This window comes from Sander lucioperca, chromosome 5 (assembly GCF_008315115.2).
Source record: "Sander lucioperca isolate FBNREF2018 chromosome 5, SLUC_FBN_1.2, whole genome shotgun sequence".
Lineage (NCBI taxonomy): Eukaryota > Metazoa > Chordata > Actinopteri > Perciformes > Percidae > Sander > Sander lucioperca.
The window spans coordinates 35,745,631-35,760,215 of NC_050177.1; the positions used below are offsets into that span (position 1 = coordinate 35,745,631).

At 39.5% G+C, this 14,585-nt stretch overlaps 2 protein-coding genes across 5 annotated transcripts; one reads left to right on the forward strand and one right to left on the reverse strand.

The window, feature by feature from the left end:
- Window positions 1–731: 731 nt before the first annotated feature.
- Window positions 732–9,905, forward strand: LOC116038859 (porphobilinogen deaminase). The gene is given in 15 exon segments (XM_031283540.2): window positions 732–770; window positions 772–879; window positions 1,043–1,096; window positions 1,515–1,587; window positions 2,356–2,405; window positions 2,843–2,898; window positions 3,368–3,445; window positions 3,754–3,831; window positions 3,925–4,000; window positions 4,173–4,286; window positions 4,381–4,419; window positions 4,521–4,640; window positions 4,745–4,798; window positions 6,232–6,318; window positions 7,257–9,905. Coding segments are annotated over 15 exon segments (1,185 nt in total). The 5' UTR covers window positions 732–746; the 3' UTR covers window positions 7,431–9,905.
- On the reverse strand, window positions 8,810–13,682 carry LOC116038858. 4 transcript variants are annotated; one of them, XM_036001710.1, is made up of 6 exons: window positions 13,444–13,682; window positions 12,420–12,996; window positions 12,273–12,307; window positions 12,156–12,236; window positions 11,988–12,050; window positions 8,810–11,210 (listed from the first exon to the last, which is right to left on the reverse strand). In XM_036001710.1, the coding sequence occupies exons 2-6, from the start codon at window positions 12,959–12,961 to the stop codon at window positions 10,516–10,518; spliced, it is 1,416 nt and encodes a 471-aa protein (XP_035857603.1). In that variant the 5' UTR covers window positions 12,962–12,996; window positions 13,444–13,682; the 3' UTR covers window positions 8,810–10,515. The 4 variants fall into 4 exon arrangements, with proteins under 4 accessions (XP_035857603.1, XP_031139399.1, XP_031139397.1 ...); XM_031283539.2 differs by lacking the exon at window positions 12,273–12,307 and having other exon boundaries at window positions 12,156–12,268; XM_031283537.2 differs by having other exon boundaries at window positions 12,156–12,307.
- Window positions 13,683–14,585: the final 903 nt, after the last annotated feature.

The following is a 14,585-nucleotide window of genomic DNA, read 5'->3' on the forward strand; positions in this document are numbered from 1 at the left end:
TAATAAAACTATTACTCTTTATTATTATTATTATTAAACATACTATTACTATTACTCTTATAATGTAAAGCACTATTATTGAATAAGTGTGTACTTGTATTAATGTCCATAGTAAAACGGTTTAATTGGAGTTCATTTCATTGAAAGCAAGATGCCTTCTTTTTTTTAAATCAGTTGTCTCATATTGGTATTTTTCTCTGTGACACTTCTTGACATTTCATAAAGACTCTTTTCATTAGTGTTGTCACCAATCCCTGGACTTTAAACCATCAGCCAACCACAAGCTTTCAGCCACTCTTACCAGGCATGGCCAATAAAATAAGTGCCCAATGACATTAAATGACACATTAAAAACTAGCTTAGTTTGTACACAGTTGCATATGTTATTTGATATGCAATGTGGTTTGTGTATATTTCCATCAAAGAAACAGAAGGGACAAATATGCTTTAAATGTTCATTTTTTACGTGTATTGTTATATCTTAGTCCATGACAGCTAGCCAGTTTTTGGTGGCAGATCATTTAGAAATGAAGCGTTTCACAGGAGAAAAGTTTCTAGCCGCAGACTGTGACCACACCTCATACACAAGACCCTGCTCAAATGCCCCTCCCTGCCTTTTTATAACGGACTCAATGAATTGGCACACTTATCTTTTGGGACCAGAGATATCTTGGGGTGGAGGTCCTGAAGGAGGAGGGGGCGAAATGTCCGGTAAAAAAGACCACTGTTCAGTATCTAGAGGCTATATGACCTCAGCACAGCTCCTTACCAAGACACAGCAGGCAGTCCCAGCCACACAGCAGACACAATAGCCTCCACAGTGCACACGCTCAGTGCAGACCGAGAATTATGGAGCAGGGACCTTACAAGTACATGAGGGTGAGGAGAGCAAAGAAAATGCTTCCGCACATTTCTGAGCTAGTTCTAGATGTGGTTGTTAATGTGTAGGGCTGATTGAATGACATCAGTAAGAATGTTTTGAAGGTAGTTGGAGGAAAGTGAGTTTAAACTATTTAAGCTGATTTCTCTTTTGTCCTGGCAGGACGGCAGTGGCAAGGTGTGTCGGGTCATTCGGATTGGAACCCGCAAGAGCCAGGTACGGTACTACATTAATTAAATCATGGGTTTAATTTTGATTATGCTTGCTGCTTACTTTTTTAACATGTCACAGAATGTGACTTTTGCATCATTGCCATTTTACATTTTTGTCTTTGGATTTAGGTTTTGGCTCTAATTTAAATGTGAGAATGAGCTATACAGAGCCTCAACGTGTCAGTTAAATGTGTATTATCTGATGCACGGCTCCTCCATGCTGGTTTAGATACAGCGGAGCAAGATGTCTGGAGCTCTTCTCGCAGAGATAACATAGCTCTGGCTTAACAATGTCTTTTTAAGATAACTGTCCCTCTTCCAGTTTGTCATACTGATTTGATGGTCACAGGCTCTGTGGATGGGGGATTGACATTTTTACAACTATCGGTACAATCCACCTAAAGTGTGTTCTTCTGTCCCAGTTGGCTCGCATCCAGACTGACAGTGTGGCGGCAAAGTTGAAAGAACTGAACCCTGACATCAACTTGGAAATAGGTGAGGATCATCCCAGGCTTCATTTTCTGCCAGAGAGTCCTCTAGAGGCTTCGTAGCCGTAGCGCAACATTCTTTACTGATGGCAGCCGGCGTCTTCATGGACTTCTATTCCATAATTGGCAATGTGCAAATTCGAGTTGAATTTTTATAATATTTATATATGATTTATACATACAATACGTTTATTAACGATGTATACATACAAGTTCTATTCCTCCATTATAAAGACACCTTTTTAAATTAGAAATTGCTGTAAAATCAGCCCAAGGTCTGCTTTGACTTTGGCACAAATGGTCACCACGGCATTCACACAGGTATTTTAGTTTTTTACCAAATACTTGTTAAAGGCCCTACAGACCCCTGGGCCACCCACACAGATGATTTCACTTATTCTGCTGGATTCTGAGCACTGTGTGGGTGTGTACAAACTGTGCTTGATTGACATCTGTCTGACCACCCTGTTAGTTTTGTTGCACCTGTTCGGTTGGACAAGTTACACCTTTATTCTTATTGGTTCATAGAAATTGGTGCTTGCAGCCATTACTTCAACTATCTTATCTGGCTTCACACAGCCAATGCTTGTTTCCACTTCTAAAGTTTAGTATTGACCTCCAATGTGGCTGCTAGAGGGGGCATTCGATCACCTGAATACCCTGAAAAGTTGTGTTAGACCTGTGTCTTTTGAATGAAACCGGTCATGCATTAGTGTTTTTGCTAGTTGTTCCTGATTGATCATATTATTGAATTTTTGTATCTTCTCTCTTTCAGTTGCCATGTCAACGATAGGAGACAAAATCCTTGACACAGCTTTATCTAAGGTGAGGCTTTTTTATTAATTGTCACAAATTAAAGGCTACGTTATAAACAGGCATGTTCGCCTTCTTTCAACATCTACAAACGGCAGAAAATTCAAGTCGACAATTTATAATTATAAGTCATTCATCGTTGTTACTCAAATGAATCCAAGCAAACATGCATGGTAAGGACTTAAAGCTGTCACTGTTTAAATGTACCTACAGTACATTGCAGACTTGTGACACACTCTTTAGGTCCAGTTCATACTCATGACTTATTGTAGGATTAGTGTATGATTCAATGCTTGATGACATTCAATATTTAAATGGATGATGTATAAAGAGGTACAATATAATGCAGATCTGCTACTTGTAAATATCATTTTTCCAATGTAACAGATAAATGTGAAGTTACAATGTAACAGAAAATCACAGTTTGTTTCTTCTTCTTTTGAACGCAGATTGGAGAGAAGAGTTTGTTCACCAAAGAGTTGGAGAATGCTCTGGAGAGGAATGAGTGAGTGTTACCGCTGTCATCTGTGGCTGACACCACGCTGGCTTCACACCATTGTTTCACCAAAAGACACTGACCGTTAGGGCTTCTCTGACAGGGGTTCACTTGTGAAGACTTTTGCATTGTAGCTGTCAGTTACAAATACTATGTGCCAGTACTCAACAAGTATACATTTAAAGCATTTTTATGGCAGAAAAATCTCTTTGAATAAAATGCACTTATCAGCCCATTTTAGGCCATTTCCTCTATCCACAACATACTCTAGGAAAGAAATCCAGAAGAGCATCCACTGAATGCTTCACTTAAAATCCATGCAGAGGGAAAGCCTTTGATTTCCTCAGCCTCAGATGTAGCAGGTGGCTCTGTTCTATAGCTGCCTTGACAATGTAAAACACACACACAGTACTGAATGGCTATATTATACCATGAGATATAGGTGGAGCATATATGACTGTTCCTCTGTGTCCCACAGGGTTGATCTGGTTGTTCACTCGCTGAAAGACCTTCCCACCACTCTGCCTTCAGGATTCACCATCGGGGCTGTGCTGAAGTAGGTGCACTCACACAAGCAGTGTGCAGTATGTCTATATACATTTGCACTGTATCATGTTATGGTTTATAGGTATAGTGTCAAAGTCAGATATTACTCTTTGTCCATTCTGCAGATCCTTATAGTATGTGGAATATCATTGTGGTTGTCATTTGACCGGCTGTAAATAAGAAAAAAGTGTTGCACACTCTGGCTCCATATGCATATCTCTATTTATTCTGACGATGTTTCGGCCCTCAGGCCTTCTTCAAATCAACAATTTGACGAGCTGTAACCACTCACTGTCCTTTGCACCCGGCTGCTTTTAGGAGAGAAAACCCCCATGATGCAGTTGTTTTACACCCAAAACATATTGGGAAAACTCTTGAGACTCTGCCAGACAACAGGTACAGTTCTGGAGTAGATTTAACTAGCTGTTTTTGTTTTTCACTCGTATGAAAAGTATGGATAACTTTTCTCCTTACTGTGCGTTTGTGTAGTGTGATTGGCACCAGTTCACTGCGCCGCGCCGCTCAGCTGAAGAAGAGATTCTCCCACCTGGAGTTCAAAGATATTGTATCCTTTTTAGGAAGCATTGTTGTCAGTCTGAACATAATGATAGCTGAAGATAAGCTGGGAAATATTTAGATGTCACTGCATAACAAACAATCTGTTTAAGAAGCGTAAGGGTGCTAGCAAGCCATAATGGATGTTTGTCTGAAGCGTTTTCCTAAGCTGAGGTCTCTAGCGTGGGAACCTGAACACGCGTCTGAAGAAGCTGGACGAGAAGGCGGACTTTGCTGCCATCATCCTGGCTGCTGCCGGCCTCAGGAGAATGGGTTGGGACAACCGGATCAGCCAGGTACAGTTGATCGTCTGAAGTCCTCTCTGTGAAGTCTCTCTTAATCGTCATTTGTCATCTAACAGTCAAACTGTCTAATTCTTTCCACTGGTAGATCCTTGGGCCTGAAGACTGTATGTACGCTGTTGGACAGGTAAGAACAGTGGGATGGAAAATATGACTAATCCATAGAAGAGAAAGCTAAATAACAACTAATAATACCACACTATATCCATATGTGTTCTGTGTTATCAGGGGGCTCTTGCAGTGGAGGTTCGGGCCAGAGATGCAGACATCCTGGAGATGGTGTCCGTCCTCCATGACCCAGACACTGTGCTACGCTGCATAGCTGAGAGAGCTTTCCTCAGACACCTGGTACACACACACACACACACACACACACACACACACACATTTTTACATTGTATGAATATGGAAAGCCCCATGTATTCAATTTAACTGTCATTTGTCATTTGTAGGAGGGTGGGTGCAGTGTTCCGGTGGCTGTACACACCGAAGTGAAGGACTCCCAGGTAGGTAGAGGCAGAGACACACACACACACACACACACACACACACACACACACACACACACACACACACACACACACACACACACACACACACACACACACACATTTTGCATGCATACATATGACCATTCACTAAGCCCCTGCTGCTACGCCTGTCGAGCTTTCTGCAATAAAACTTTTTAACACGTCATCAGTGAGTGTTAGATAAGACTCATATACATCACAATACTGCACTATAGTGCAACTTGCACAAACATAGGTTTTAGTTACATCTTTATAAATACTATTTAAGTAGTTGTACATTTTTATTCTCAACTTGTAAATACGTTTGTACATTCTCCACTTTGTATTTTTTATCTTCAGTTTTTTAATATTTGTTCTTGTATTCTATCCTATTTATTATTTCATGTATATTCTATATGTGTGCTGTGTGTCTGATATTTTGCTGCTGTAGCACCGCAATTTCCCATTTTCCCATCTATCTATCTACCTATCTATCTTACAGCACATAATAATGGTGGCAGATTTATCACCAACAATTCTTTGTCATTTATGAAAAAATAGGTCCTTTGATTTCAGACAGAAGTAGACAAAAGCAGTCTTTCTAGCCAGCATCAGTCGATATTGTCACTGGCGGGTTTTTATCAGCTATAGCTAGGTAGCTAATTAAACGTTCACTTCATTAGCTGGTTTAAATTGCTTTCCAGCTCACTCGGTGTAGACGAGAACCCTGTAAATGTTCCTTAAATGTGTACTTGTTGGCTAAATACATAATATCATGCTAAAGGACTCAGGCTAAAGCTAACTGGTCCCAGGTACAAAGTCAGCGTCCTCATCAGGTGATGATCCGTGTAATAGACACGGAAATAAAGAAACAATGAACCATTAACTTGTATCCTGTATGCATATCTCTATTTATTCTGACGATGTTTCGGCCCTCAGGCCTTCTTCAAATCAACAATTTGACGAGCTGTAACCACTCACTGTCCTTTGCACCTGGCTGCTTTTAGGAGAGAAAAACCCCCATGATGCAGTTGTATAAGTTGCTGGAGTGTAAACTTCCCCAAACCCAATAGACCTTTTTCACGGCAGACATGTTGACATGTCATAGTAGGAAAAGCACAGGTGTATTCTAAGCCATCAATGATGGCTGCATTCCACTTAGGAGAGGCCCTGGTGTTGAGCATGCTGACTCACTGAAATAGCTTACTGGGACACTTGATGGAATTGAGCCATCGTTAAGGTTATCAATTTCAGCTGTGGTCCATAGGACAGAGCTATGTACAGTGTACACTCTGATATAGTAGAATCCAGGACCAGCTCCCACACAGTGGGGAAATACAACACATTCCTAACTTAACATGTAACACGACAAAATAATGTTGTCAGCTGATGTTGAAGGTTGAAGTTGAAACTATTTGATGTGATTCCAGCTCTACCTGACGGGGGCGGTGTACAGCCTGGACGGATCAGACAGTCTGAAGGAAACCATGCAGACTTGCATTGCTGCTGATGACAAGGTAACAGCTGAGTGTACAGTGCATGGTCACATTGATGACCATTGTCTGGATTTTAAAAAAAAATGACACTTTGTCGACTTCACAAAGAGACTGGATGGAACATGTAATAAGTATGAAGTTGTGTGTTTTTATATTTGTGTCAGCCATCATATAACCTAGTCTATATCCTTCGCGTTCCACTCCCGGGATAGCTCCGGTGCTGCAGGAAATTCCGCCGGATGCATGTATTTTCCGTTTCCTTCCGCTTTCTTTGTGTTGGAATTAAAAATTCGGTGGATTTATGACTATATGACTATTTTGTATATGACTATTATTGACAGCTCCTCAGATCTCTGCATGGTAAATTGAGACAGCTAGCTAGACTATCTTTCCAATCTGAGTTTACTCTCGCACGACTATTTTGCAGCGGCTCTGTGCAGAGTTTAGCACCGCCCATGACGATTCTGATTGGTTTAAAGAAATGCCATTAAACCAGAGCATGTTTTCCTCCCATCCCTTAATGCTGTGTGGAGTAGCCAGACCCTCCTTCAGCGCGCTTTGGAGGAGGGTCTGGCAGAGCGAGACTATTACATACCAAACTAACAAAATGTAAAAAATGTTCGGTAGGTGTTTAAAATTATATACGTTTTATGTATATTTGTTATCTTGCTATGAATATGTAATATAAAATATATGATATATGAAATACATATACAAAATATCTAATAAATATAGGAAATATTTAAAGTTGAATGAGGGGTGGGGAAAAAAAGCTTTGTCTTGGTCTCGCTCCATTTCGGACAGGTTGAACATATTGTTTGTAACACTTTATAGATATTGTTTTCCTTTTGGTGTGTTGCTAAACACTTAGTGTTTTTATATTTTGTTATTTTTAGTTTGAAATAAAAAAAAAAAGAAAAAAATAAACTTTATATTGATAATGTGTGTTTGTGTGACAGAGCATAGAGGAGGTGGACGAGCAGTTCCAGCGGGTGGGAGTCACAGCCAGCAAGATTTCTGGTGAAGCCCAGGACAGGGCTGAGCGACTGGGGATCGACCTGGCCAACTTACTGCTGAGCAAAGGAGCCAAGGAGATTCTGACAGTGGCCAGGCAGCTCAACGACGCCAGATAATCCTCCTCCGGCTCAGGGGCAGGGCTCCGGAGGTGACCAGGTCCTCAGGTGCAGTCAGTCACAGCCTTGTGTCAAGTAAAAACTAGAATTCCTTTTATGTTACACATTTGAAGTTGCGTGAGAATAAATAAATAAAAACTGACTTACTGTGGCACCAGGTTATCTCAGTAAATGGCAGATACATTTTTGAGGATTTTAAACACTACTCGGACCAAAGCTCAGTGTGGTAGAAAGAGCTTACTGGGATTATCAGTGAAAAGCACAAAATGGCCTTTAAATATTGTCGTCAGCATTTACAGTACCATCACTGGCTGATATCGTCATGGTGAAACCACTTTTTTTTTTCTTTTTCTTTTTTTTAAAGCATGTCAGTATAGTAGCACTATCAGTAAATGGGATGCCACTAAAAATTCAGCATCCTCAAAAAATGTCCCTCACAACCAAGGATGTTTCATCAGCCTCTATTATTGTTCCCCACAAGCTCTTCTCTCAGCTCTTAGCTGCATTGTCATTTGGAAAAGCTGACTTTTGATGGAACCAAAGATGAGTTTGAGAGCATGTGTTCACATTTTGTGGTTCAGAGCCGCCAACACTACAGTGAAATAGGCCTCGTTGAGGTGTGAAGAGTTACGAAATGCCAATCATAATCTCTATGGCCACGAGTCGACAGTGACTTTCTTTCTTGAGCTTCTTCCTGACCACAAGTACTTGATCAGACCTCTTCCATGGAAATAATAAAGTGTACTGTACAGTAGGTCTCAGATTGAGTGGTGTTTTATCATATTGGCCTCCTGAAAAATAATTTCACTTCTTCATTCAGCTCATGTTGAATGGGACATTTTCAACTGAGGAGGTTCACTGCTTTTAAGAGTATGTTACAGAGAGAGAATATATTTATTATACATGATGAGAAGCTGGATACTTTTTTTGTTTACCCCACCTGTGGCCCAGCTAGTGGGGTACAGCTGCTTTGTACTGAACCTAATATGAAGTGCAGCCCCACTGCATGACTGGAGATTACTTGTTTAACACTGGAGCAGTCCCGGCATCTGTTTTTAGTTTTCAGCTCAGATATTCTTTTGTATAGCAACAGTTTGTCCTTTTCATGCTTTGCTGATATTGCATCTGTAATGCGATATCACTACAGAATGGCTTGCAGCATCACATTAAGCATCAACTATGAGCTTGTGATTTTTAAATATGATGTCCAGTTGTGGATATACAGTAGTATAATCGACTGATTAAAATGTAAAAAAGAGAGCACAGCAGCGAACTTACTCATTGGCTTTCACGTACTGGCTATGGGTTGAATTACTGTTGTGCTAGAGATGCAAACAAATGTTATTTAACTTAACTGAAAAAAAATTACAGATTATTTCTATAAACCATCACCAACAGTGTTTTACAGCTGTATTGCTACACTCATTACACTGACTGACTGGCCATTACGGTCTCATTCATTCAGATAGTATGTTGTGGTGTAGTTCTACTAAAGCACTGTTTCATTCACCAAACAAAACAAAAATGAAACGCCTTATTGCATAATTCTAGCTTCTGCATCTCAGAATTATAAGATAGTTTTCTTGTAATTACGAGATGAAGAACCTGTCATCATGGGAAACTATTCTCGTAATTATGACTTGTAATTTTGACTTAGTATCATAATGACAACATCCATATCTCCTAATTATGACATCGGTATCTCGTAATTATGAGATATGGACCTCATACTTACGGTACATTTTTCTTGTAATTATTAGACCGTTTCTCATAATTTTCCTTACGTCCTAATTATGAGACTAAGTCATTATTACGAGAATAGATACTTTTGTGAATGCAATGCACGTCTGTATGGTTCATCCACAGCTATTCAAAGTGTTTGTTTTTATGAAATTAACAAAGAAATGAACATTTGTTTTTGCTGTACTGTTGTCATATAAAATGATGTACTCGACATATCAAAAACTGAAGTGCTTCCAAAAGCAACAGATTTTCAAAAGCAATAGATTTCCAAACTTGTTCACCTGTAAAGTGTAACACCTTAATGACTTGCCTTAGTTTCTATCAAAGTGCCATCTCAGTAAATGTATCATTTCTGCATATATTTATCATATTGTTTTTTTTTCTTCCTTCATTCTGCTTCAGTTTACCAACTGTACAGTTAGCGTAATGCCATATTGTACTTCCTTTTATTTTATAGCTCTCTATTGAATATTATACTTAATTTAAACCTCCTGAGACAATGTGAGGCAATGTTAGCCATATTTGTTTTTCAGCTTTAATTTCTGTATGAATTAACGTAGAATGTTTCAGTATTTAGAATTCTTTACAGTACTTCACAATACTCATTGTTACATTAATCTGTTAATGACAAAATATTCACGAGTTTTTGTTTTGCCAGCTATGTGAACATCGTGTCAAATGAAACCGCTGATGTCAAGAAACAAATGTCAATAAAGCTGTGTTATATCTGTCCATGTTTTTGGTCTTATGTATTGTTATTAATCATATATCAGCAGAAAGCTCAGACACATGTTGCAGTTAATTAACACCACAAAATATCAGTTCATACCTACAACAAACTAACAACTAAAAGAATCAACAGGCAATTAAGAAAGTTGTTAAAATCAATTCGGGGGGACATGAATGTCTGAATCAAATTGCAAAGCATCCGATAGTTGTCGAGACATTTCAACCACAAATGTCAACCTGCTGGTGGCGCTAGGTGTCACCACAGTTATTAGGATACAATGCCTAGGAACCAATGACATGAATTGATAGTGATTGGACAGTTGTGACATGGTCAAGAGGAAAAGTAAGGGTATGACTAAAGTTAGTAGGGTTCATTCTCTTGGGATCATGAATGTCTGTACAAAATTTGTTGAGAAATGTTAGGACCAAAGAAGTGATCCAACCACCTAACATCACCATTACCATAGTTTGAACCTAAATTATTGTATTAATGCAACAGATGATTTTATTGTTCAGCCAAATACCTCATTATGAAATAATTCAAGAGCTGGCCAGTTACTAAGTCGATCTATAAAGATGGTACAAAGCCTACTATATGAGCAGAGTTGTTGGTCTAACTGCAAACCCTCAGCAGGTTGTCCGCATCATGTCCCCTTATCCAGTAAAACTGCAGCCTTCCATACTGGGTCGTCCCAAATGGATTCAAAGTGAAGAAGCTCTGTTGGGAGGCCATTGGGATCACATGGTGGAAGTGAAAGGATGCTGGTTCTAGAGTGTCTTTCATCTGGATCTTTTGCACCACTCTCTGATGTCCTGTTGCTGGGATGGTTGCCGCAAGTTGTCTGGCACTGGAAGACTTGACTGGATGCTCTCTAGCGGCCAACTGTGCTACCCATGGAGAACAGAAGTCTTGGAGAGTGTGTATAGCCTTAGAATCAGCAGGAGGACAGAAGCCTTGGAGAGCCTGCGTAGCCTTAGAATCTCTAGTCTTAGGAGTATCTGGGTGCTCAGCAATGGTGGAGCGTTTTCCAAGGCGTGACGAGTTCTTGGTGCCAACTTTCAATTTTTTATAGAGCTCCAAGACTTTTTGATCAAGGGTTACCTGTAGTTGGTCTCTGATGATGTTATATTTGGTCGAAGACAGGAGGAACCCTTTATCTCTCTTTATCTCTCGCTTTATTGGCGAGCATTTAGGAGGCCCAAGGTCTAGTTGGGGTCGAGGATCCTCTGGGGTTGAAGGAGGAGCCTTCAGGGGATAAGGAGTCACGTGTCCGGGCTCTATAGGTGGTATGTACGTGGTTCTGGGTTCTAGGAGTATGGAAAGGTACATGCAACGCAAAGAATGTGAAATTTCAAGAGTGGCGATTTAAATACTGTAAGAACAATGGGCCTCAGGCAAGAACATTTTCGTATTCTTGTCCTAAACATCTCATCACCTCCTCTTTCTGCGATATTTGCTTGTACAAGTGTCACCAAGTTGGATTCTGCAAAATCACTTAATTAAATCATGTCATGTGAATGAATATGTGAGGCTGTGCTTTGCTATGACCCAAGTGCTAGCATTGCACAAAATACGGCGGTAGCCGTTTGGGATGTCATTAGTTTTGTAACTATTTGGTCATAAATCAAAGTACAGTACTGGAGAAATTAGGAATTTGGCCCGATGATGGTGCTACTGTAAATATTGATTTCCCTGTGTGATACACAAAAATCTGTACCAAATTGGATGTGACAATACATCTCATTTTACAGTAGGTCAGTGATGTTACATTGTCTGGTCACACTGATTATTCATTTTACATTAGATCTTTTTATATTGTTTTATTTTAGTTCATTTTGGTTACACATTTAAACTACAAATTCATTCAGATTAAGGTTTTATTATTCTCAAGCGAAACAATGACTCATACAGCAGGTCTGGACCACTCATGATTTTTGTTCGCACCGGAGGGAAAACTGTTGAATAAGTTCTCTTAAAACACTTGGATTTCCCACTTAAGAAAAATGTTGTCCGTACTTGCATGAGGCTCAATGTCTTCATGCATTGAATGAATATATACAGTATGTAGTCTTGATGAAAGTTACCTTGCTTTGGGATGACAACATCTACAGACACCACAGGACTTTCCAATGGAGGCTCCGGCCACTCTATAGAAATTGTAACATTTTTCCAAAATGAAAAATACAAATGTTCACTACTGCATGCAAAAAAATAACCATCTCAAATGCCACATCAACATCATTTGCTAGTACCTTTAGGAATTAAACTGGATGTTCTTTGTTTATCGGACACAGAGTATCTCTCTGTGCCCGACTGGAGGGGAGGTGTGATGGTTTCATGAAGCTTTGTGTGTTCCGTTTGCTCTCTGAGTTGTTTAGGTCCATTTTCAGGACAGATGGTTGGTTTAGAAAAAAACATACACATTTTACATATTTTCACAGTTGTTATGGGGACTTACATAACTTGCATAAGAAGTTCTGAATAATTGGAAACCATCATTCAGTTTTAACACTTACAGGAAGTTCACAGTCTTTCTTGGATTAAATGTTGAGCCGACTTCTTGCCTTTGAGGCTCCACATTCATTTGTCCGTCATCAAATGTTTTCAGCTGGTCCTGCAGAGTAGTGTTAGTATTTATCTGCGTCAGAAGGACATATCTTTCCATCTTGTGTTCTTCCTTCTCTTTCTTCTCATCCGCCCTTTCCTTTTCCTGCACCTTTGTTTTTTCCTTCTTGGCTTTCTCATTTTTCTCATCTTCCTTTTTGTCCGTTCTCCATTTCACATCATCTGTCTTTTCTTCCTCTTCCTCCTCATCTTGTGTGATCCAGAAAACTCTTGTGCTCACATGTTCCTCATCATTTGCTGTGGGTTTATTCACCTGATGGGAACTATAAAAGATGTCATCCCAACAGTACACCTTGTTAAGATCCTTTCCCTTCTTCCTCCAGTTTCGGATGACAGAGTTGGGGATGTAGCCATCTGGAGCTATGGGCCATTTCAGAGGCTCCATGTTCACATCAACAGTTTGAGACATACTGTGATATTTGGCCATCTTCATAGGCTCCAGACTCTGTACCCAACATCTAGCTGTAACTGCATAACAGTTAGATGTCAAAGAGAAAAGAATATAAAGATATTTTGGAAAATACATTTGCTGTCTTGCTGAGTTTTAGCTAGATGAGAATACCACTCTCATGTTAGCTTAGCTCAGCATAAAAACTGGAAACAGCTAGCCTAGCTCTGTCTGAAGGTAATAGAATCTGCCAGCACCTTTCAAACACGTTTTACCATAACACATCACATCTCATTTAACCTGTAAAACAACCCTTGCAATTTTGTTACATTTAGACAGAGCCAGTCAAGTTGTTTCCAGTCTTGGTATAAGGGCTAAGCTAAGCTAACTGGCTACTGGCTCAACTTCATATTTTATCAAACAAACATGAGAATGGCATTGATCCTCTCCTCTAACTATCGGAAAGAAAGCAGATAAGCATTTAATTGCCATTATTATATCAGACAAATACATTCTTTGTAACTCACCAGGATTACGTCCCTCTTTTTAGCAAGTTCTTCCTGCTTCTCAGGAGAGGAGGCCTCCCTCAGTTCTGCTGTGATCCATTTATATTTTAAATTTAAACAATTCAGTTGGAATTTTAACAACACATTTACAAAATGGAACTCACAACAGGTTACCATTCCAAAGATAGTAACTAGGGTTTGTGGGCTTGAGGTAGTACACACATAATTGATCTAGTAAAAGGAAATAAGTACAGCAAAACAAAACAAAAATTACAAATGACATTCAGTACATAAGCTTTGGAGTTTGTCCGCGGTTAAGAGTTTAGGTAAGACTTGATGAGAGTAAAGTCACTGTTAGGGTGAGTGCATATGGGATTTTGCTAATGAAGAAATACCATTGACAAACATTTTCATTTCATTGGTATATTTACCTTTTTTATAAAGTAATCAAGGTCACATCAAAAGGTTTGACTGAAGGTACAGTCCTAAAATAAGTGAGTTCTAGTTTCATCTTTTTTTTGCGACTGAAGGAACAATGAGTGTCCACAGATAAGTTGCATTTGACAAAGATTGTAGGCCTTCACATTTGGAACGTTAAGACCAGAAGCAGCTACAAGGTTACGTCATTAAAAGCCTGACTGCATTATGCATTTTAGCTTTACCTTGTAGAGAGAGAGTTTAATCTGCTAGCTGGCTCAGAGAAATGACATCTCCAGCTATGAATAATTCAATAAAATGTGTTAATAGCATCCTTAATTCCTACAATAATTATCATATTGTTGTCTATGTTTTTGTATTCTATTTTTGCCTTTTTGAAGTTTTGTTGGCCAACCTTCACCTTTTTGTGAATCCTGCCTGCCATCTTGGCACCCTTTTCCATCCAGGCTTCACAACACTGATGTCATAGAAGGTGTGTGATTTTAGCAGAGAGGGAAAAAGGTTTCCAGACTTGTACATGTTTGTGTGAGCTGTAGCAGCAGTGCTGGGCTCAAAACCATTCCTCTGGATGACAATAACCTTCTGGTATTATCCAGTATTAGAAATAGAGTTTTCACCGGTCAGTTGTGCTTTCCTGCCACTCCCACGTCATTCTGGATATGTTCACAAAACTAAGCAAAAAGGAGGTCGACCTTTATTGGATTTGTACTCCTTTACAGTATTTG

Bases quoted from the DNA above. Each gene is read 5' to 3' on its own strand.
- LOC116038858 (XM_031283537.2), bottom strand. From the start codon at position 12,961: ATGAAGATGGCCAAATATCACAGTATGTCTCAAACTGTTGATGTGAAC. The intron at 12,308-12,419 runs GTAAGTGTTAAA...GTTTTTTTCTAA, and splicing joins AGAAAGACTGTGAACTTCCT to ACCAACCATCTGTCCTGAAA. The intron at 12,051-12,155 runs GTACTAGCAAAT...CAATTTCTATAG, and splicing joins ATCCAGTTTAATTCCTAAAG to AGTGGCCGGAGCCTCCATTG.